Source organism: Bufo bufo, chromosome 5 (genome assembly GCF_905171765.1).
Source record: "Bufo bufo chromosome 5, aBufBuf1.1, whole genome shotgun sequence".
NCBI lineage: Eukaryota > Metazoa > Chordata > Amphibia > Anura > Bufonidae > Bufo > Bufo bufo.
The window spans coordinates 517,461,815-517,484,230 of NC_053393.1; the positions used below are offsets into that span (position 1 = coordinate 517,461,815).

At 45.4% G+C, this 22,416-nt stretch overlaps 1 protein-coding gene across 1 annotated transcript; it reads right to left on the reverse strand.

Moving 5' to 3' along the window:
- Nucleotides 1–1,562: 1,562 nt before the first annotated feature.
- Nucleotides 1,563–16,262, reverse strand: LOC121002874 (vimentin-1/2). The gene is made up of 9 exons (XM_040434508.1): nt 15,614–16,262; nt 14,752–14,812; nt 6,054–6,149; nt 5,667–5,828; nt 5,301–5,426; nt 4,315–4,535; nt 4,174–4,217; nt 2,464–2,549; nt 1,563–2,024 (listed from the first exon to the last, which is right to left on the reverse strand). The coding sequence occupies exons 1-9, from the start codon at nt 16,171–16,173 to the stop codon at nt 1,980–1,982; spliced, it is 1,401 nt and encodes a 466-aa protein (XP_040290442.1). The 5' UTR covers nt 16,174–16,262; the 3' UTR covers nt 1,563–1,979.
- Nucleotides 16,263–22,416: the final 6,154 nt, after the last annotated feature.

Below are 22,416 nucleotides of genomic sequence, written 5' to 3' on the forward strand. Positions count from 1 at the left end.
AGTCTGCTGCCCCCTTGACTTCAAGCTGGCTCTGAAGATAGGGCGAATGGAGATTAAAACAGCGTTTTTATAAAGTATGCAGCAACCGATGGAGGAATGAAACACATGATTATGGACACTGGGGGCTACTGTAAGGTAAAGATGTCGGTTTCATATGTGTTTTGGAGGTGACAGGTTCCCTTTTATGTCTGCTGCCCTGTATTTGGGGATAAGCTGAATGTGCAGTAAATATAATAAAATAAAAAAATGCACACACATATGCTGAACAGGCACCATTCACATGCTTGAAGCACGATCTACCCAAACCTCCGGGTCTCTTTCTCTGTCCTGATCTCCCCTTCCCTATGAGACCCTATGCAGCTGCACATATGGCATGTCCGCCCCTTGTCATTGCATGGTGGGGTTCACTTAAAGGGGTCATGCCATGAATAATGTAAAAAATTAAAATCATACATAAACTAGTACTGTACAACCGCTTTCTAACAAAGTTAGACCAGCCCTGTACCTCACATGGATCCACATTTATTGATCTGCTAGACTTATTTCAAGCTGAAATCTTATGGTGTGTGTGCTTTCTTAGGGTACTTTCACACTAGTGTTTTTCTTTTCCGGAGTTGAGTTCCGTCACAGGAGCTCTATACCGGAAAAAAAACTGATCAGTTTTATCCTAATGCATTCTAAATGGAGAGCATTTTTTTGGGCCGGAGAAAATACCGCAGCATGCTGCAGTTTTCTCTCCGGCCAATAATCCTGAACACTTGCCGGAATGCCGGCATTAATTTCCATTGAAATGTATTAGTGCCGGATACGGCATTTAGTGTGATGGCAAAATGGATCCGGTTTTACGGTCTGCACATGCGCAGACCTTTAAAAATGCAAAGAAAAATAAAATACCGGATCCGTTTTTCCGGATGATACTGGAGAGACGGATCGGGTATTTAAAAGGCATTTGTCAGATGGATCCGTCTGACAAATGCCATCCGTTTGCGTCCGGAATCCTCTGCCGCAAGTACCCTTAGGGGTGGTGTCCTTTCTGCTGCAGCTGGTGGCAGTTAAAGGATGGAACAGCATGTGCTTCTGTCTCGGTGAGGAGGACAGAGGAATTTGAAAAAGAGCAAACAGCAGGTGGCGCTATACAGATAGCTTTCATTGAAAGTAGCTATAATACATTTTTAAAGGGGTTTTCCAGGCTTTTAATATTGATGACCTATCCTGAGTTGAACCCCCACCGATCTGATATCGATGACCTATCCTGAGGATATGTAATCAATATTAAAAGGCCGGAGAACTCCTTTAATTACATACAATTACAAAAGTATTCAGATCCAGGTGCTGGTTTGAAAAATGTTGAATAATTTTTGTGGGACAACCCCTTTAATTGACCCCTTGATGTATTGTTAATAAAAGGCCAAAGGATGGGGTCATGTGCTCCAGTATGTGATGGTCTTTTAGTCACGGGTCACAGCTCATGACCGATGTATCTCCTACATTCTATTCACTGACATGGAACAGCGACGAATACCAAATACTACAAGATGACGACATAAGACGGGTCGTATTTCTAAAGGTTTATTTAAAGCACTGACAGGTTTTCTGGAGGTAAAAAGCTTTTCTTGGAAATTGTAAAAACAGTATGGCGGCACAAGATATTGCTATGAAGTGTTTTTTCCTTTTTTTTGTAAACTAGACTGAAGTAAACCCCAAAGTAAGACTTCACTCTGCAAAACCCCAATAACTAATCGCCCTCTACAGCGGGTCTAGGCAACCTATGGTTCTCCAGCTGTTGGAGGAACTACAAGCCCCAGCAGGCCATAACTGGAGAGCTACAGGTTGCCTACCTCCTCTTTTGTAAGAAGTCTATCCTCCCGCCCCTGAAGTAACAGCAAAAGGCACTTGAAAAGCTGGTTTTCTTCAAAGTTGAAACACAGGGGACATTGTTACGTCGCTGGTCAGGAACTTCTCAGGGACAGGTTCAGGCCTCAGTCCTGATAGTCATCGTGCTCCTGGGAACTTTCATTGATGACCTGTCAAAAGCAAATGATATCGTCAGAGTTAATGCTGAGCTGTAATATTGCCCAGAGCTACATTTACAGTTCTGCTGGAAACCGTCAGTAAGCTTGTAGACACACACCCTTAACCGTTGAGCTCTACACTACAGTTGAAATGTTTTTTATTTATTTTCCTCACTTATACAGCGCTGACATATTCCGCAGCGGTCTACAGACATCATCATCACTCACTGTCCCCAGAAGAGCTCACAATCTAAGTTCCCTATCGCTAGGTCTTTGGAGTGTGGGAGGAAACCAGAGGAAACCCACCCAAACACAGGGAGAACATGCAGATGTTGTCCATGGTCAGATTTGAACCCAGGACCCCAGCGCTGCAAGTCACCAGTGCACCAAGCTCAGTGCAAACATGGAGGCAGCAAGCAACAGTACCAGCAGCATTATGTAGTATACCCACCTGACCATCCCTGGTCTCCACAGTCTTGATCAGAAGTGTTCTTTTGGAGTGGGAATCTGATACTGGGTGAGAGTCCAGGTTAGTTTCTGCAAAACAAGTAGGAAAAAGACCAGGTTAGAAATATATCTGAAGAAATACTAAACTTTAAATGATTATTCTTGGAAACAGTCAACAAGCATGTCGAGAAAGAAGGGTCAGGCATTTTGAATTTTAATGCCATAGTCCCATTGACGCTATAAACCATTTTTTTGTTTTACTTTTTCACATTTTCCTCACTGCCCTCCAGGAGCCATACCTTTTACATTTTCTGTTCACACAGCCTTATGAGGGCTTGTTTTTTTGTGAGACAAGTTGTACTTACCATTTAATATCTCATACAATGTATTGCGACATTTATTTTACCGGATAAATGCCTTTATATTTTAATAGTTCAGACGCGGCAGTACCAATGAGGTTTTTTAGGTCTATATATTTTTATTTGTACAATTGAGAAACGGGGTGATTAGAATTTTTTTTTATATTTTTTAAAACTTATTTTTTTAAATGTATTACTTTATTTTTAGCCCCACCCTCTTCAAATATTACACCCTGCCACAAGGAGGAATGCCCCCCAACTGGGAAAAGCCACTTTATATGTATAGTAAATCCGCAAATCCTGCCTCATTGTGATACCATTCCCAGGATGGTCGGGAGGTATGGTATGACACTGTGTGAAGGCATGGTATTGGACTATGCAGAGGTTTGGTAAAAGGACTGTTGGGAGATATGGTGCAAGACTGTGCGGAGGTATGATTACAGAACTGTTGCTATATATGGCATGGGACTATGCGGAGGTATAGTAACAGGACTGCTGGGACATATCATAATGAGACTGTTGGAAAGTATGGTAAATGGCTGTAAGGAGACTGTATGGGACTTTGTGACTGTATGGTAACAGAACTGTTGGGAGATGTGGTACAAGACTGCAGATGTATGGTAACCAGACTGTTGATATATATGGTACGGGACTATGTGGAGGTATGGTAGCCAGACTGTTGGGAGACATGGCAGCATGGAGATATTGCACAAGACTGTGTGGAGGTATGGTAATTGGCTGTTGGGAAATATCGTATGGGACTGTTGAGAGAAATTATACGAGACTATGTGGAGGTATAGTAACAGGACTGCTGGGACATATCATAATGAGACTGTTGGAAGGTATGGTAAATGGCTCTAAGGAGACTGTATGGGACTGTTGAGAGATATGATATGGGGCTGTATGGTAACAGAACTGTTGGGAGATGTGGTACAAGACTGTGCAGACGTATGGTAACAGGACTGCTGGGACATATCATAATGAGACTGTTGAGAGATATGATATGGGACTGTGTGGCTGTATGGTAACTAGCTGTAAGGAGAATTTACGGGACTGTTGAGAGACATGATACAGGACTGTGTGGCTGTATGGTAACAAAACTGTTGGAAGACATGGTACAGGACTGTGTGGAGGTATGGTAATGGGACTGTTGGGAGACATGATGCGGGATTGTTAGAAGACATGGTACAGGACTGTGCGGAGGTATGGTATGGAACCGGACTCAATAAAGGTTTAGCCAAAAGATATTGCTTATCCTCTCCCCTGAGAGAACTGCGTATTTACATTTGACAGTTGAACCCACAAAAATCGAATGTTTCTGGCGTGAAGCTGTTAATGTACTGACTTGTATTTACCTCTCAAGCTCATGTTAGAGAAGGAATGTACAGGAATGGAAATTCTGCAAAAAAACAAAAAACATAATATAATAAATAAATGTAATTTATAGAATATATGATGTATATGTGTGATCTAGATGCCACCGGTGATCCTGTTACCTGCTCTCCTCTCCTTCCAACAGTTTTCTGTAGGTTGCAATTTCGATATCAAGCATCATCTTCACGTTCAGCAGATCCTGGTACTCGCGCAGGTGACGAGCCATCTCCTCCTTCATGTTCTGAATCTCGTCTTGCAGGCGGTTAATAGTGTCTTGGTAGTTAGCAGCTTCAAGGGCGAAGTTCTCTTCCATTTCACGCATTTGGCGTTCATAAGACTCATTCTGCAAAACAATGACCACTGCTTGAGCGACTCCAATCAAGGACCCAAGGCTGCAAGACAACAGTGCGAACCCCTGAGCCGCCATGCTGCCCATTTTCCCATCCTCTTCTTCTTGGTACAGAAAGTAAGTAGGAAGAAGAGAACACATGGCTGGTAATATGACTGCAAGATCAGACTACTAAGGATTTGTTAGTAGTCTGTTACCATGGAGATGCCTAGGTCTGCACATAAGCAGTAGTCCAAAATCAATAGGAAATTGTTAATCAAGACTATTGGCAAAGTTGCTTCATTCTTCATTTCAGCAATATAAATTGGTTGAGGGGTTCGACATAGCCTTTAACGGGTTAACTAAAATATGCCACCAATGTCAGATAGGTGTCGGTCACTACACCTCTCACATGACCTCGGATACCGGTTATGTGCTATGTAGGTAGCATGGCTCGGTTTGAGCACAGATCAGAGTGATTGTTTTTCACTACATATGTGGGTTGTTTGTCTCTTTTCACTTTAATATATCTAATCACACTTAGATATTTTTATCACTTAGCCTGTGTAAGCCTATATATTCTCGAATCTTTGAAATGCACTTTAAAACAGTTTGAGATAGAAGCTGGTCCCAGTGGTGGGACCCAAATCTATCTGACATTTGTGGCATATCCTAGCGATATGCCACCAATGTCTGAGATGGGAATACCCCTTTAAGCAACTTACTAAGATTCTGCAATGCATATCCAAATGATGTAACCCATGATATAATTTTACTTACAGATCCTTTCACTGCATCCACCTCACAGGTCAGGGCCTGGATCTGTCTGCGGTAATCATTCGTTTCCTGCTTAGCTTGACGCAAGGCATCATTGTTGCGATTAGCAGCTTCGGACAGGTCAGCAAACTGCAGAGGAATACATGATGTTTCAATGGATTAGGTGGAGTTATTTTTTTAAAATATTTTATTCATGTATGAGAAATCTTAAACCTCATCTACAGGGTTAATAAGATTTTGAATTCTTAGGTCACTGGATATTAGAAGCTGGCCTTCCGCTCAGGACTTCCTTCCGTGAGTCCAGAGTCCTGGCCCATTCACGAATTACACAGGAAATCTCCCACGTGTGGTTTTTTCCCCCCCTCTTACCTTGGATTTGTACCATTCTTCGGCATCCTGCAGATTCTTAGAGGCCACATTCTCATACTGCTGACGGACATCTCGCAGCGCTGATGTGAGATCTGGTTTGACGACGTCCATGTCAACCTGGACGTGTTGTTCCTGGATTTGTGCTTGAAGTTCACGGATTTCCTGAACAAAAGGATAAAACGAACCGTATAAATGGAAAATGAATGCATGTAGGAAGATCTAAAAACGTCCTAAAAACAACATATCAGCACATTAAGAATCGCCAATGTTATGGTAACTTGAAGGGTGAGGGATTTAATCATGAGTGGGTTGAGCGATGGAAAACTATCACAGGTCTTCATTTGCACTGTAGGTTGGGAGCTTTTCACGATGATTTCTTGGACTTACCTCTTCATGTAACTTCTTCAGGAAAATAATTTCTTCTTGCAGAGATTCCAGTTTGCGCTCCAGGTCGATACGGGCCAGAGAGGCATTGTCAACATCCTGCGGAAGAAACGAAAAGCTATAACTTATTACATATTTTATAAAGCTACAGAATCGATTTAGTATGTAATACTTCAAGATGCAACTCCGCACCATACATGAGGCAAATTGAGCCTCTGGCCTCAGGCGGCGCTCTGCTAGGACTGCAAGGCGGCGTCATCTTCCAGCCCTGAACTCCTGCACACATCGTTGTCTTTGGAGATTATTGTATAGAACAGGGATCAGCAACCTTCGGCACTCCAGCTGCTGTGAAACTACAACTCCCAGCATGCAAACTTACTCAGCTGTTCTTGTAACTCCCATAAAAGTGGAAGGGGGATTCTGGGAGATGTAGTTTCAGAACAGCTGGAGTGTCGGAGGTTGCTGATCCCTGGTATAGAAAGCATCTAAATTTCCCTTAGGCCTCATGCACACGACTATGTATTTTGCGGTCCGCAAAAAACACGGATGACGTCCGTGTGCATTCCGGAACGGAACAGCTGGCCCCTAATAAAACAGTCCTATCCTTGTCCGTAATGCGGACAGTAACAGGACATGTTCTATTTTTTTGCGGAACGGAAATACGGATATATGGAAACGAAATGCACGCTGAGTAACTTCAGTTTTTTTGCGGACCCATTGAAATTAATGGTTCCATATACGGTCCGCAAAAAAACGGAACGGACACGGGAAGAAAATATGTTCGTGTGCATGAGGACTTAGTTTGTAACATTTTCTGGTCAAGGTGCGTCCTTACACAGTCTGGCACGGTCAGCACAAATTGGACACTGTCAGACTATCCCACTGACATGTGGGGGATTCAGTCAGCACAACCCTGTATGCAGGTGCACATCGCTATGGCGAAATACACATACAAACGTAAAAACACAAATGCAATAGCACTCTGCCCTGCCTCTATGCTGGATGTTGAATTAGGCATTGGCTCATTCAACATCCAGCATAGAGGCAGGGCAGAGTGCTGGTTGCAGAGTGCTATCCCACTGACATGTCTGTAAATAATTGCACACCACATGAAATTCCAATTCTGGAGTATTTGTTTTTCTATGTTGTGTCTTTCCTCTATTATTCCTGCTAGAAGTTTATTAATAAAGATACAACTACTGGATGTTATTAGATGGGAAGGGGGGGTGTCCCGGCACGGACTGACATTATCCAATCAGTGCTGCCAGTATCACATTGTGCAGGGACACCCCCCCCAACTATTAACACCCAGATGGACCTTTATCTATAAAACTTCTAGCAGGGATAATAGAGGAAGGGCACAATATACAGTTACAAGAATAGATGCTCCAGAATAATTACTGCATGGGGAATACAAATAGTTACTATTACTGACATGACGGGAGAGGGGACAGCCCCTCTTTAACCCACAATAGTGAATTTTATTTTTACATTTCCAGGAGGAATAACAGAGAAAGCAAAGGACTGGAAGAGTCAAAATCGGACTAATCCCTGTTTACCAATGTGAAGCAATGGTGGGCTGTGGATTTTTGGCAGAGGGAATCCATCATATCAATGGGATCCACCTTAAAAAATAGTCTAATGGTTTGTATCAAAGCTGGTTTCTCCCAGAGCTCCTCCAAATGGACCATAGACTGATCTTAGAGTCTGGTGGCATCATCAAAACTATGAATTCCTCTGTTATTACTCCTAGACATTCTTGAATAAAATGGCAACTGGGTGCTACCATTCCCTTGTGAAAGGGGTGTATCTCTGCATATTATAGTACTGTCAGCAATGACTGGGTAGGGACACCCCACCTAACTGGTAACACCTTTCTGTTAAAGAGGACCTGCCACCACTCCTGACATGCCTGTTTTAGTAGCTTCATGCCTTTTCCATGTAGTAACAATTCTGGAGCCTCTAGTCTTATGTCTCTATGTTGTGCCATTCCTTTATTATCTCTACTAGAAGTTATGAATGAGTTGCTAGCAGTCTGCAGTAAGGTTACAGAGGGGCGGTAACCAGTTGGGGGCGTGTCCCTGCACAGTCTGACTCTGTCCAATCAGTGCTGCCATTGTCAGACTTTTCAGGTACGCCCCCCCAACTGGTTACCGCCCCTCTGTACCCTTACTGCAGACTGCTAGCTGTTCATTCATAACTTCTAGTGGAAATAACAAAGGAACGGCACAACATAGAGACATAGGAATGGATGCTCCAGAATGGGTATTATATGTGAAATCCATGAAACTAATAAAACAGGCATGTTAAAGGTCCTCTTTAAATTATTAATACATTTCAAGGGGAAATAACAGAGGAACGACGTGTGTCTAGGAAAAGATGCTCCAGAATTGTTATTACATGGGAATATAAGTATTTTCTAAAACAGGGGAGGTGATGGGTCCTCCTAAAGACAGCGATCTGAGGAGGTCTTTATCAGTATTCCACCAAGGTACACAAGTATAGAATCTTCAAAAGCATTTCTTAAGGCGGAGAGTGCTGCAAGATTTATGTCAGCCATTAACTTCCCACCGTATATACAGAGCACAGATTTCTGTCCTTTCTCCACACTGAAAGACTTCAGCATTGGAAATGGTCACTAATTATCTGCCCCGACTGTGACTAGAAGACCCCCCCCCCCCCCCAATTAATTACGTATTCTACCCTTCTTATGTCAGTAAGTCTTTACATATGAAAGACCACATCTCAAAGACCCCTGTGTGCGGAGAAATGCTGCGGCCACCAAATGAGTCAGCAACTAATCTAACCATTGTTCTACAGGATGTATGTATGTTATAGTAACCCTCGAGCCCACCAGGATGTATGTATGTTACCCTAACCCTCGAGCCCACCAGGATGTATGTATGTTACCCTAACCCTCGAGCCCACCAGGATGTATGTATGTTACCCTAACCCTCGAGCCCACCAGGATGTATGTATGTTACCCTAACCCTCGAGCCCACCAGGATGTATGTATGTTACATTAACCCTCGAGCACACCAGGATGTTTGTATATTACATTAACCCTCGAGCCCACCAGGATGTATGTATGTTACCCTAACCCTCGAGCCCACCAGGATGTATGTATATTACATTAACCCTCGAGCACACCAGGATGTATGTATATTACATTAACCCTCGAGCCCACCAGGATGTATGTATGTTACCCTAACCCTCGAGCCCACCAGGATGTATGTATATTACATTAACCCTCGAGCACACCAGGATGTATGTATGTTACATTAACCCTCGAGCACACAAGGATGTTTGTATATTACATTAACCCTCGAGCCCACCAGGATGTATGTATGTTACCCTAACCCTCGAGCCCACCAGGATGTATGTATGTTACATTAACCCTCGAGCACACCAGGATGTATGTATGTTACCCTAACCCTCGAGCCCACCAGGATGTATGTATATTACATTAACCCTCGAGCCCACCAGGATGTATGTATATTACATTAACCCTCGAGCCCACCAGGATGTATGTATGTTACATTAACCCTCGAGCACACCAGGATGTATGTATATTACATTAACCCTCGAGCCCACCAGGATGTATGTATATTACATTAACCCTCGAGCACACCAGGATGTATGTATATTACATTAACCCTCGAGCACACCAGGATGTATGTATGTTACATTAACCCTCGAGCCCACCAGGATGTATGTATATTACATTAACCCTCGAGCCCACCAGGATGTATGTGTGTTACATTAACCCTCGAGCCCACCAGGATGTATGTATGTATATTACATTAACCCTCGAGCCCACCAGGATGTATGTATGTTACATTAACCCTCAAGCCCACTAGGATGTATGTATATTACATTAACCCTCGAGCCCACCAGGATGTATGTATATTACATTAACCCTCGAGCCCACCAGGATGTATGTATGTTACCCTAACCCTCGAGCCCACCAGGATGTATGTATGTTACATTAACCCTCAAGCCCACCAGGATGTATGTATGTTACATTAACCCTCGAGCACACCAGGAAGTATGTATATTACATTAACCCTCGAGCACACCAGGATGTATGTATATTACATTAACCCTCGAGCCCACCAGGATGTATGTATATTACATTAACCCTCGAGCCCACCAGGATGTATGTATATTACATTAACCCTCGAGCCCACCAGGATGTATGTATATTACATTAACCCTCGAGCCCACCAGGATGTATGTATATTACATTAACCCTCGAGCCCACCAGGATGTATGTATATTACATTAACCCTCGAGCACACCAGGATGTATGTATGTTACATTAACCCTCGAGCACACCAGGATGTATGTATGTTACATTAACCCTCGAGCACACCAGGATGTATGTAATATTACATTAACCCTCGAGCCCACCAGGATGTATGTATGTTACATTAACCCTCAAGCCCACCAGGATGTATGTATGTATATTAAATTAACCCTCGAGCCCACCAGGATGTATGTGTGTTACATTAACCCACGAGCCCACCAGGATGTATGTATGTATATTACATTAACCCTCGAGCCCACCAGGATGTATGTATGTTACATTAACCCTCGAGCCCACCAGGATGTATGTGTGTTACATTAACCCTCGAGCCCACCAGGATGTATGTATGTTACATTAACCCTTGAGCACACTAGGATGTATGTATGTTACATTAACCCTCGAGCACACCAGGATGTATGTATGTTACATTAACCCTTGAGCCCACCAGGATGTATGTATGTTACATTAACCCTCGAGCACACTAGGATGTATGTATGTATGTAATATTACATTAACCCTCGAGCCCACCAGGATGTATGTATGTTACATTAACCCTCAAGCCCACCAGGATGTATGTATGTATATTAAATTAACCCTCGAGCCCACCAGGATGTATGTGTGTTACATTAACCCTCGAGCCCACCAGGATGTATGTATGTATATTACATTAACCCTCGAGCCCACCAGGATGTATGTATGTTACATTAACCCTTGAGCCCACCAGGATGTATGTATGTTACATTAACCCTCGAGCACACTAGGATGTATGTATGTTACATTAACCCTCGAGCACACCAGGATGTATGTATGTTACATTAACCCTTGAGCCCACCAGGATGTATGTATGTTACATTAACCCTTGAGCCCACCAGGATGTATGTATGTTACATTAACCCTCGAGTACACCAGGATGTATGTATGTTACATTAACCCTCGAGTACACCAGGATGTATGTATGTTACATTAACCCTTGAGCCCACCAGGATGTATGTATATTACATTAACCCTCGAGCCCACCAGGATGTATGTATATTACATTAACCCTTGAGCACACTAGGATGTATGTATGTTACATTAACCCTCGAGCACACTAGGATGTATGTATGTTACATTAACCCTCGAGCACACCAGGATGTATGTATGTTACATTAACCCTCGAGCACACCAGGATGTATGTATGTTACATTAACCCTCGAGCACACTAGGATGTATGTATGTTACATTAACCCTCGAGCACACCAGGATGTATGTATGTTACATTAACCCTTGAGCACACCATGATCAGAACCTGAACCTAATATATATTCGTCAATCCAGACTACAACTTAGACATTTCTAAGGCGCATGTTCCTGCCTAGTCACTCTCTATATAAATGTGTGCATATATATTTTTCCCAGAATGATGGGCGTTGTAGTATCCCAATAGCTTGAAGGGCACGAGACTAACAACTCATTTACACTATTAATTTGAGCAAAAAATCTATGAATACGGAAGTGGTTACGCATCGTTGTGGGTGGGGCCCGATGCCACATCAGCTATCTCCAGATTGCACAACTTAATTTTTTTTTTATCTACGCGATCCTTTTTCCTGAAGAAAAGCGTACTGTAATAAGCCCGCTCATCTGCCGACAGAATACACGGGGAATCAAATAATGTATATATTCAAAAATAAAATGCAGTTTCCTGCACATAATCAAACGCTGCAAGCGAAATACCACCACAAAGCAGCCATTCTTCTAGGCTATTGGTATAGTTCCCGGATCTGCATTCCACAGTGAAGGCGTGGGAAAGCGGCAGCGCTCGTCAGCATAGGAAACAGATGGGCCTGTCGCGCTATGGCCGGCCTCTGTGCTGGAGGAGATACTTTTGTGCATGGGGGATAATTCCTTGTGTGAAGCAATGGGAATGACCACCGAGTCTAAGAACCGTTCAAGGACCCCACAAGTGGATGCTATTGTGTGGGAGCGGGATAGAGCTAAGAGCTGAATGCTTAGGGGTCATGTACGTTGCAGCAAAGGGGGAAGGGGCGTTGGGGGGTACCGCTTGTTTTCAGTACGAAATATAACTTTGAGACCATGAAAAAAAAATTATGATATTGATGAACTAAAGAGCCAAATCTGTCCCATATATAACCAGTTAGGGCATATGGAAATCAGAGAGGACGTGACCTCTGCTTGTGAGCCCCCAACCATCACTCGTCCTGGTAGACATGACCTGCCCTTCTATTACATGGAATGGGCATCACATAGTACGACATGTGAAATATAAAGATGGATGCAACTCCCGAAGCCTGACCCAGGCCGCCTTCATTCATAAAAGGGTTCATGATGGTGAGTCGGCCCCTTTAACAGGGGCTGAGTTGGGGACCCAGAGTTTAGGCGGCCCCCTGCTGGCTTAAAAAAAAAAAAATTTAAAAGGGGCGGCCATACTGCTGGGTCAGCTGGACAGAATCTCGGGCAACAGGGTGAAGAGTCCAAATCCTCCCTATAACTAACACAGGGACTAAAGGATTGGGTTTGTCACACCCCATCCCCTCTACTATTTAGTCATGGACCGCCCCTCGGGCCTTGGACTACCCACAACAAAATGTGTCACTTTTTGGCCAGAGTGTCCCTTTAAAGGGATTTTATATAAAAAAAATGGCAGTATCATATGCGCCAGTTAGAAGGAGGCTGGGTTATCCCACCCTGAATGTAGAGACCCCCTTGCAGATCTCAGTAGGCTTTTCCTGGGACCTCAGTGATGAACGATGAGGCCTTAAAAGTTTTAAATTGTATTTGTCTGTCTCTTTATATTTCATAAAACGAAACGTGATAGAAAATAGTCCGAGCGGCACTGCGTTTAACTTCCTCCGCCTGTTACTGGCTATGTCACTTATTGCAAGTGGGGTACATACTCTAGTAACCTGGCGGTGCTCTGCCTAAAAGTAAGCTTGAAAATATAGATTTCATATTCCAGTAGGAATAAATGCAGGATCCGAATCTGTATTCTGCAGAATGTAGTCACTGGGCAGGAGCAGTGACGTCCGAACATCGTAGAAGGGGCTATTCCTTTCATGAACGTAGGCCACCTCATCATCGGGTGTGATCCCAGAGTCATCTAAGGGTTTATTCACATGCTGCCGAATCCAAGCACGTGGATTTCTGTAAGCCCCATTCAGATGAATGAGACACTCGCAGAAATTTCTGCAAGAAAACCTGCAATGTGTGAATATACCCTTATGCTCATAAAAAAAAAAGACATTTTATAATGCAAAGGGACAAAATATATCTGAAATATACATCAAATTTACAAAAAGAGGCAAACCGACATCACACTTACTGCGTATAATATAGTATAATAATCATCTAGAGCAAGGATGCTCAGACTGCGGCCCTCCAGCTGTTGCAAAACTACAACTCCCAGCATGCCCTAATAGCTGTAGGCTGTCCAGGCATGCTGGGAGTTGGAGTTTTGCAACAGCTGGAGGGTGGCAGGTTGGGGAAGCCTGATCTAGATGATACCCTACTGCCAGAAATGGTTTAATTCAAGGATGCTCAACCTGCGTCCCTCCAGCTGTTGTAAAACTACAATTCCCACCATGCCCTGCTGTAGGCTGTCCTGGCATGCTGGGGGTTGTAGTTTTGCAACAGCTGGAGGCCGCAGGTTGGGCATCCCTGGTTTAATTAAATTACTGGACAACCCTTATTAAAGGGACACTAAGGCCTCTTGTACACGAACGTGTGTTGCGGACCGCAAATTGGGGTCCGCAATGCACGGGCACCGACCGTGGCCCAGCCGCATGCGGACCGCGACCCCATTCACTTGAAAGGGTCCGCGATCCGTCCGTTCTGCGAAAAGATATGACAAGTTCTATCTTTTTGCGGAACAGAACACCACGAAAGCACTCCATACTGCTTATGTTCCGCACTGCATCTCCGGATTTGCGGACATATTTAAGTGAATGGGTCCGCATCCGTGATGCGGAATGCACACAGCCTGTGTCCCGTGTATTGCGGACCCGCCGTATGCGGGCCGCAATACGGCCACGGGGGACACACAGTCGTGTGCAAGAGGCCTAAAGTATATATTTTTTTGTGGAGAGGAGTGCAATACCATTACCATCCATTTTAAGGTAAGCTCCACTGACTGTAGTAATTTTCCAAAAAGTGGCAAAAACCCGTGCCACCTTGATAACAACTTTATGACACCTATCTCCGGTGCTCAGAACCTCCAGAAATATGTTATACAGTAAAAAAGTGTAGGGCTCCTTTAAATGATTTCATTTATACTTCTTGCCACTAGAGGGCTCTAAAGAGAAAAGTCATGATGGTACAGACAGGAAAAATAGAAGTGTCAAGGCAGCATTTCCTGGGGGTGTTATTGAGTATCACATCTGCAAAGCCACAAACCTGTCGGAATGACTGCAGGTTGCTCTCAGCGTCTTCCTTCTGAATGATTTCGTCTTGCAACCTAGAATTGAAAATTGCAAAAAAGGTTGAGTAGTTCTTAAAAATGAGGTCACATCAGCTAGGGGCGCCAACAGGGTATTTAGATACAGGGCTAGGGCTGAACCTTTGTCCCTGACGAAAGAAGTTATATAAACTCAGATGTAGCAGAGGGGAGTTAGTCAATGCTGTAGCGCTAAGTTTGTCAGTGTGATACCGGGATGAACTATTTCTCATGGGCTTCTAATGTCTACAGAACGTAGTAGATGATGGAAATACATATAAAGGCATTTTCTATACATGCATTTTTTTGAGCCAAAGCCAGGAGCGGATTCAAACATAATATACTGCGTTTCCAGCCTGAAACTATTTCTGCTCTATCATACTTGAAGCCAGGCCCCATTCAGTTTGGATGACCTGCCACACCCATCCAGACATGGACCTGGAGACCAGACAGTTTTGCAGCCAAGATCTCGCTCACCATTGACACCACTGGGACCCGGCCCTAATTATTATCCTGCATGACTGGAGTTTTTCATCTTTTTTTTCTTTTTCTGCTGGACCAGCAATCTACGCCCCTGATGGATAAACTGCCTCTTGTTCAAAGCCAAAAACATTAACCCTCCATGGTCAGCAGAAACCTGACCTAGATACCTCAACTTCTCTTTGGCAAGAAACCTTTTTCCCCCCCATTTTGGCCACAGTTTATGAAACGGAGTCACTCTGACGACTCAAAGAAGTAATTTTGTGGCGCAAGAAGAAACTTTGTATCTCAAGACCTAAATATTTATAAAGGTGCGACATTGTATCAGTGCCAAGAACTTACTTTTCTCTGAGTCTCTGCAGATCATCTGCCAGGTTGTCTCTGTCCACCTCCACCCTGGATTTCTCGTTGGTCAGAAGGTCCACTTGCCTCCTGAGGTCCCTCATTTCTTCTTCATACAGGTCTCCCACCCTGGAGGTCCCCTTTCCTTTCAGCTGATCCAATTCCGCCAAAAGGATCTTATTCTGTTGCTCCAGGAATCGAACTTTATCGATGAAGTTGGCAAACCTGTCATTGAGCTCCTGCATCTCGGCCTTCTCATTGGTCCTGTTGGCTTTGAACTCCAAGTTGATGGCATCTGCCAGGGAGAAGTCTACGCTGTCGGACATCCTGGCTGGAGGGAGGCTGCTCCTCAGCCTGACAGAGGAAGACTTGCTGATGGAAGGGGCAGATGAAGTTGTGTAGACCACTCTGCTGGTGAGACCACCGCCACTGCTGTATGCAGGGCGGTAGGCACTGCCCAAGTTGTACCTGCTGCTGGAGGTGACATAGCGACCTCCGGAAGAGCTAGATCTGGGGTTCCCCCCAAAGATCCTCTTGTATGAAGACTTGGTGGTGCTCATGGTGTGTGCTTGGTATTCCTTTGTGTCAGTGGCAATGCAGTGGTCCCCCTGTGCAGACCAGCAAGAGCTTCAGCAGAAGAAAGGGCTGGCATCTAGACTGGTATTTATACTGCAGATAACGGCACAGGGGGGAAGGAGTGATGCCACAGGCGACCAATGTGCTTTGCTTCATGAGGACCTTGACTAATCCACAGCCAATAGAAATGTTCGGGGCAGGACCTCAGAGCTGGAGCATCGTTATTTGTCTCCTGGCAGGGAGCTCAACTTCTGCAAAACTTTTTTTTTTTTTTCTAAAACTTCTGCAAGCACCAAAGAAAACTGCAAAAACCTACCAAGATCTGGGAGGGAGCAAAGGGGCACACAGAATAACAGCTATGTCCTGCAGAATGCCATGCTAGTTTTGGGCAGACACAACGGTGTGCATGCTGGGATCAGTAGTACAACAACACGTGACTGATAATACGTCAAAATGGCTGTGGATTTCGCCCTCTCCATTGCAAACTGACATGGTCGATTTACACTGCAGATTTTTTTAAACCCCGCTGGTACGGTGCAACTCGGCGCGAAAGTCCGCAACTGAAAATCTGCAGCATTACAGTCCCATGTGAACATAGTCTAAGAGCTCTAGAATACGGTGCCAAGCTTTGGCAGACGCTACCTCTCGCCAGATTCACCACAACGGATAAACAATACCAATGTGACATGCTGGGATTTGTAGTTGGTAAGCCATGCAAGTAACACCTTTTCGAGAATGGCACAGTATGTGTAGTTAGAATGTGTAGTCCAGCTGCTTGGCATGCTGGCATTTGTAGTTCCGAAATAACTGGCAAGTGGGCTATTTGCCAAAGCTTGTCTCACGCCCATTGTACCGCGATGAGGTCATAGCCAGAGTGTTCATCGCCATGGCAACATGACAAAAAGTTTCCTCCGTGAGATGGGAGTATCCCCTGCTATACTATGAGTGGGGGGTTAACAGTCACCCCAGACATGGGTTATATAGCAGTAGAGGCTGGGGGATGTCTTCATTTTAGGAACACTAGGCGCCCCCCACCTATGCTGCCCTGTAGACAAAGGATCCCGGTCTGGGGAGGAGGGGAGCAGGGGGCATTCAGCAGCTGGGTCCAGCCCCTGTCTGCACTCCATGCACAACCCATCCTCCCTTACACATGAGAATTTCATTAGCCACATCCAGATGTAGCAGAGTTGAATCTGTCATTTAACTCTTTGTGGACTGTATCTTTTGCTTATGATTATTTTGGGGCTACCAAGTATTGGTGGGGGGTCTAATTACTGGAATCAAATCTAAGAGAAGGGGGCCACACTCCTGGATTGTCCGCTAAAATGAATGGGTCGCACCAAAAGAGTAAGGGTACGAGACGGTTGTGGCAGTTGCGACGCGGCCAGGCTGCTGTCAGGTACCACACGGCCATTTTGGCTGCAGTGGGCCCTAATTACATTAATGAGGACCGCACTGTTTAGTCGGTCTGCATTGTTAATAGCCATGCGGCCATTAACACTGCAGACCGCTCAAACTATTCATTAGTTTAATTAGATCCCCCTGTGGCCTGTACAGCCGCACGGTATACAACCACAGCGCAGCCGCGCCACGTGGTCGTACCCTAAGGGTCAATTCACTCATAGCATTTCCCTAACTTTTTTTTTGCGAGGGTGGACTTTCCACAGAGGAGTTCTGACGCGGATTTGTCACTGTGTGCGTTGCGTGCAGATTTGTCCGGAATTTGACGGTATGCATTGTAAAAGGTGAAAGCAGTGGTGGAAATCCACAGCCTAAGGGCTCGTTCACACGGCCGTGCTGTGAACCGAAAAATTGCGGCCCGCAATGCACGGGCACCTTCCGCGGGGCAGGCGCATGGGGATCGCAGACCCATTCGCTTGAATGGGTCCGCGATCCCTCAGTTCCGCAAAAAGATAGAGCGTGTTCTATCTTTTTGCGGTGCGGAGGCACGGAACGGAACCCCAGAAAGCACTCCATAGTGTTCCGAGCTTCCGTTCCGCATCTCCGAATTTGCGGACCGATTGAAAATTAATGGGTCCGCATCCGTGATGCAGAATGACAACGGAACGGTCGGCAATACGGGAACGGGACACCAATGGTCGTGTGAACGAGCCCTAAACCGACATCGCCCACAGTGATATCACCATGAGTTGTGCAAGTGACAAACGCAACTCTAAAACTATAGCTCAGTATATTTACAGCGCCATGGAGATCCACAGATACCACAGTGCAAATGACAAACTCAGCTTTGCTACACCTATCGCAGTCTTTTATGTTTGGAGGACTGCAGCAGAGATAGAGATTTCTGTGTAAAACCACAGCAGGAAACAGCGCTGTGCTATAAGCGAGCGCGGTACTAGGGGCCGATGTGTGCCTTGAATGGTTAAGTGCGCAGCTTCTACATCTGGACTTGACTTGAGGCGTGGCAGCCGCGTATTGTGGGGACATCCCATATCAGCCATTTCCTTCCTCACCACAGCGCGGGAAAATCTTGGGAGGATTTCCCAAAAAAAAAAAAAAAAAGACTTCTAAAATGTGCATCCAATACTTGTAGAGATTATACCTTCCCCCCCCCCCCCCCCCCCCATCAATCCCAGTCTAGAAGTTTCCATGACTAATGAGGGGTAGGACTTTCACTGCTAGTAACCGCTACCACCACAGAGACAGAGTGGAGAGAACCCATATTCTGAAAATAAATCAAGTGGTTTCATACCAAGAGAGCTGGCGGAGGCAGACAGGGGGCACAGCTGTAGGAGGGGTGGAGGTAGCAGTCACATCTGGGGTCTCAAGAGGCCTAAAAGGCTCTGCTGCCACATAAGAAGACATCACTATTAGGCCGATTGCACACGAATGTGCCGTGTTTTGCAGATCCGCAAAACACGGATGCAGCCCGTGTGCCTTCCGCAATTTGTGGAACGGAACAGGCGGCCCATTATAGAAATGCCTATTCTTGTCCGCAAAACAGACAAGAATAGGACATGGTCTATAACTTTTGCGGGGCCGCGAACGGAGTAACGGATGCTGTCCGCATCTTTTGCGGCCCCATTGAAGTGAATGGGTCCGCACTCGAGCCGCAGAAAATGCGGCTCGGAACCAAACCACGGTCGTGTTCAAGAGGCCTTATAAGTGTCACATGCTAGATGCGGGCGCTGTTACAAATTTTGCATCGGAATCCATTTTTTATTTAACTCATTTATATAGCGCTACTATATTCTGCAGCGCTCTACAGACATTAGCATCCAACTGTCCCCAATGGGGCTCACCATCTAAGTTCCCTATCAGTACGTCTTTGGGGTGTGGGAGGAAACCGGAGAACCCGGAGGAAACCCACCCAAACACAGGGAGATCATACAAACCCCATGCAGATGTTGTCCTTGGTCGGATTCGGACCCAGGACCCCAGCAAGGCACCGGTACTAACCACTGAGCCACCGTGCTGCCTATATACTCAAGCTTGAAGTTACCCCTCTGAGGGTAGAAGCAGTGGGGAATGGCAGTCAGTGTCGGACTGGGGTTCCTGGGGCCCACCAGAGGAAAATATTCTTATACTTATTAGTTCCTGCTGCTCAGCTGAGGATGGGGGTCTCTTGACGTGACAAAATGTTAGGGGTCTTGACATCAGGATGTAGCCAGCCTTCCTGTGAATATCTATGACCCGGCTGGGATGGGCAGAGAGTGACCTGGAACAGCCATGATAAAAAAAATTGCACTTGTGGAGCCCTTATCACTTGAACTTTTTAGATTGCCATGCACTTACAGGGGTTTCCGGTACTATTGATGGCCTATCCTCAGAATAGGCTATCAGTATTCCATCGATGGGTCTGACACCCCGCACCACCACTGATCAGCACTGTCACTGTAATGGAAGTGAATGGGAGCAGTGGTGCAGTAACCAGCTCTGTCCACTACACAATGGATGGCGCTGTGTAGTTCCACTGCAGGACAACTGATCGGCGGGGGTGCGGGGTGTTTATCAGATATTGATGGCCTATCCTGAGGACAGGCTGTTAATATAAAAGGTAGGAAAACGCATTATTTATGGTCCAGGATATTTTGGGTGCTCAGTGCCAGGCATAGTTTTGCTGTTTTTAGAATGTATTAGTGCACGGATGCCCAACCTGCGGCCCTCCAGCTGTTAAAAAACGACAACTCCCAGCATCCCCGGACAGCCTACAGCTATCAGCCGACAGCAGGGCATGATGGGAATTGTAGTTTTACAACAGCTGGAGGGCCGCAGGTGGAGCATCCCTGTAAATGCTTGCTTTTAAAAAAAAAATATTTGGGGCAATTTATATGATTATTGCAGAATTGCCTTTGTGACCAATGCAGGTTTCATTTTAAAGCATATTCAGACACATCGTTTTAATTATTAGAATTTGCAATAATATTTTTAATTTTGATATATTAAATGTCTAATTTACAACTGTGCAACTGGTGGTGATGGGGTTTGGCGGAGAGGTGTTTATTTTATAGCGCCACAAAACCTACGCGTGACGCCAGCCTCAGGGCTGGGCTGTGACCCGACATCTCACTTCCGCTACTGGCATCCCAGAGACTGTGTGATCGGATCATCTTCAGCGGTCCTGTGTGCCGCCAGAGGGAGGCCAGCTTGCTGTAGGGCCTTGTTCACATTGCGGCTCAAGGCTGTTTTGCAGATTTGAAGGCAAGAATGTTTCCATCAAAAAACTGGAACCTTGATGGAACCCCATGATAAGTTGAGGGTCTGTTGGGTGCCATCGTGCTAAGTTCTGGCTATAGTATGGTAGCTTCTGTTACAAAGTTGGCAGTGGGGGCATCAATAGACTGCAGTACTACTGGTACGTTTCTAGGACATATAAAAAAAAGTTTTAGCCTTCTGGCGGTGTTTAAGGAGTGATGTAAGTTAAGAAATAGCTGTGGGCCCCCTTCTGGCCATGGGCCCTGGGAGGCCGCCCTACTGCCGTGACCAGACTGCCCCTTCGTAGAGGCACTGATGAAAAAAAAAAAGTTCCAGTTGAGACCTCCAACGGCTAAAGTAGAGAGTCACTGTAAAGAGCGGCCTGCTTATATTATGTGAAACCATGGAAAGAAAGAAGCTTCCAGGAAAAACAATTCCTTGAAGATACCGTGTGAAGCCACCATGTAGGGATGGAAATAGTCAGAGGATCACATCCCATTTATTATGTGTCTTATGTTCCGTGTAGTTTAGGGATGCTCCACCTGCAGCCCTCCAGCTTTTGCAAAACTACAACTCCCAGCATGCCTGGACAGCCTACATGCTAGGAGTTGTAGTTTTGCAACAGCTGGAGGGCCGCGGGTTGAGCATCCCTGGTGTAGATGATTTCTTTACCTATGTCAAGTACCGTATACATTGTTGTTATGAAGGCCTTCTGGGAATTCAGATCACCAACCACATCGCTGTCTACACATAACCGCCGCTGTATCGGCTCTGGTAGGACATCATTTTAAAGGGGTCATCCGACCTTGGAGTTGACAACCCCTGTGGTCCTCCCCTGTCCTCCTGAGCATAAAAAACCCCACTCTCCTGTCAGCAGTCCCAGCTCATGCCGCTTCAGTTCCCCGCAGGACTTCCGCAGCCAATCACAGCCCTCAGACTGTCACAGTGGCTTGATCTTTGTGATGGTTCAAGGCGCTGCAACAATGATTGGCTGCAGCGGTAACAGGACAAAGCCGCTTCCTGGTCCTGCAGGGACTGGAAGTGGCCAGGAATGGAGTGCAGACAGGTGAGGGACAGGGAGGACCATAGGGGTTGTGAACTCCAAGACCGGACAACCCCTTTAATGGAGATGGTGCTTTGGTAACTCGTGCTACCAAGGTATATTGTACAATGCAACGATTGTAGCCACAATGCCTAGAGCCATGAAGACCGTAGCAATAGTGCCCATTGTAACTGGTGCAGTGCCAGGGCCATTGTTCCTCCTATAACTGGGTCAAAACTAGAAAGTTGCATTCGAGCAGGGAGCAAGTAAATGATTACTGTGACTGGTACTCATGGAAGTCATGGCACTGCTATGTGGGACCTCTTATTATACTGATATGGGGGTACTGTGGCATTAGGCTGGCGGGAGCACTGTGTCTGGTAGATATTGGGGGAAACTCTATGGCTTGTACACAGGGGGTTGCATGGGGTAAGAACTGCAGATAACACTCCTTAGGGACAGTATGGCTGCCAGTCTTATGGGGTAACTGTGGTTGGCACTATGAGGGGATGCATAACATTTTTTGGGG

Bases quoted from the DNA above. Each gene is read 5' to 3' on its own strand.
- LOC121002874 (XM_040434508.1), bottom strand. From the start codon at position 16,173: ATGAGCACCACCAAGTCTTCATACAAGAGGATCTTTGGGGGGAACCCC. The intron at 14,813-15,613 runs GTAAGTTCTTGG...TTTCAATTCTAG, and splicing joins CTGCAGAGACTCAGAGAAAA to GTTGCAAGACGAAATCATTC. The intron at 4,536-5,300 runs GTAAGTAAAATT...ATTGTTTTGCAG, and splicing joins TGGATGCAGTGAAAGGATCT to AATGAGTCTTATGAACGCCA.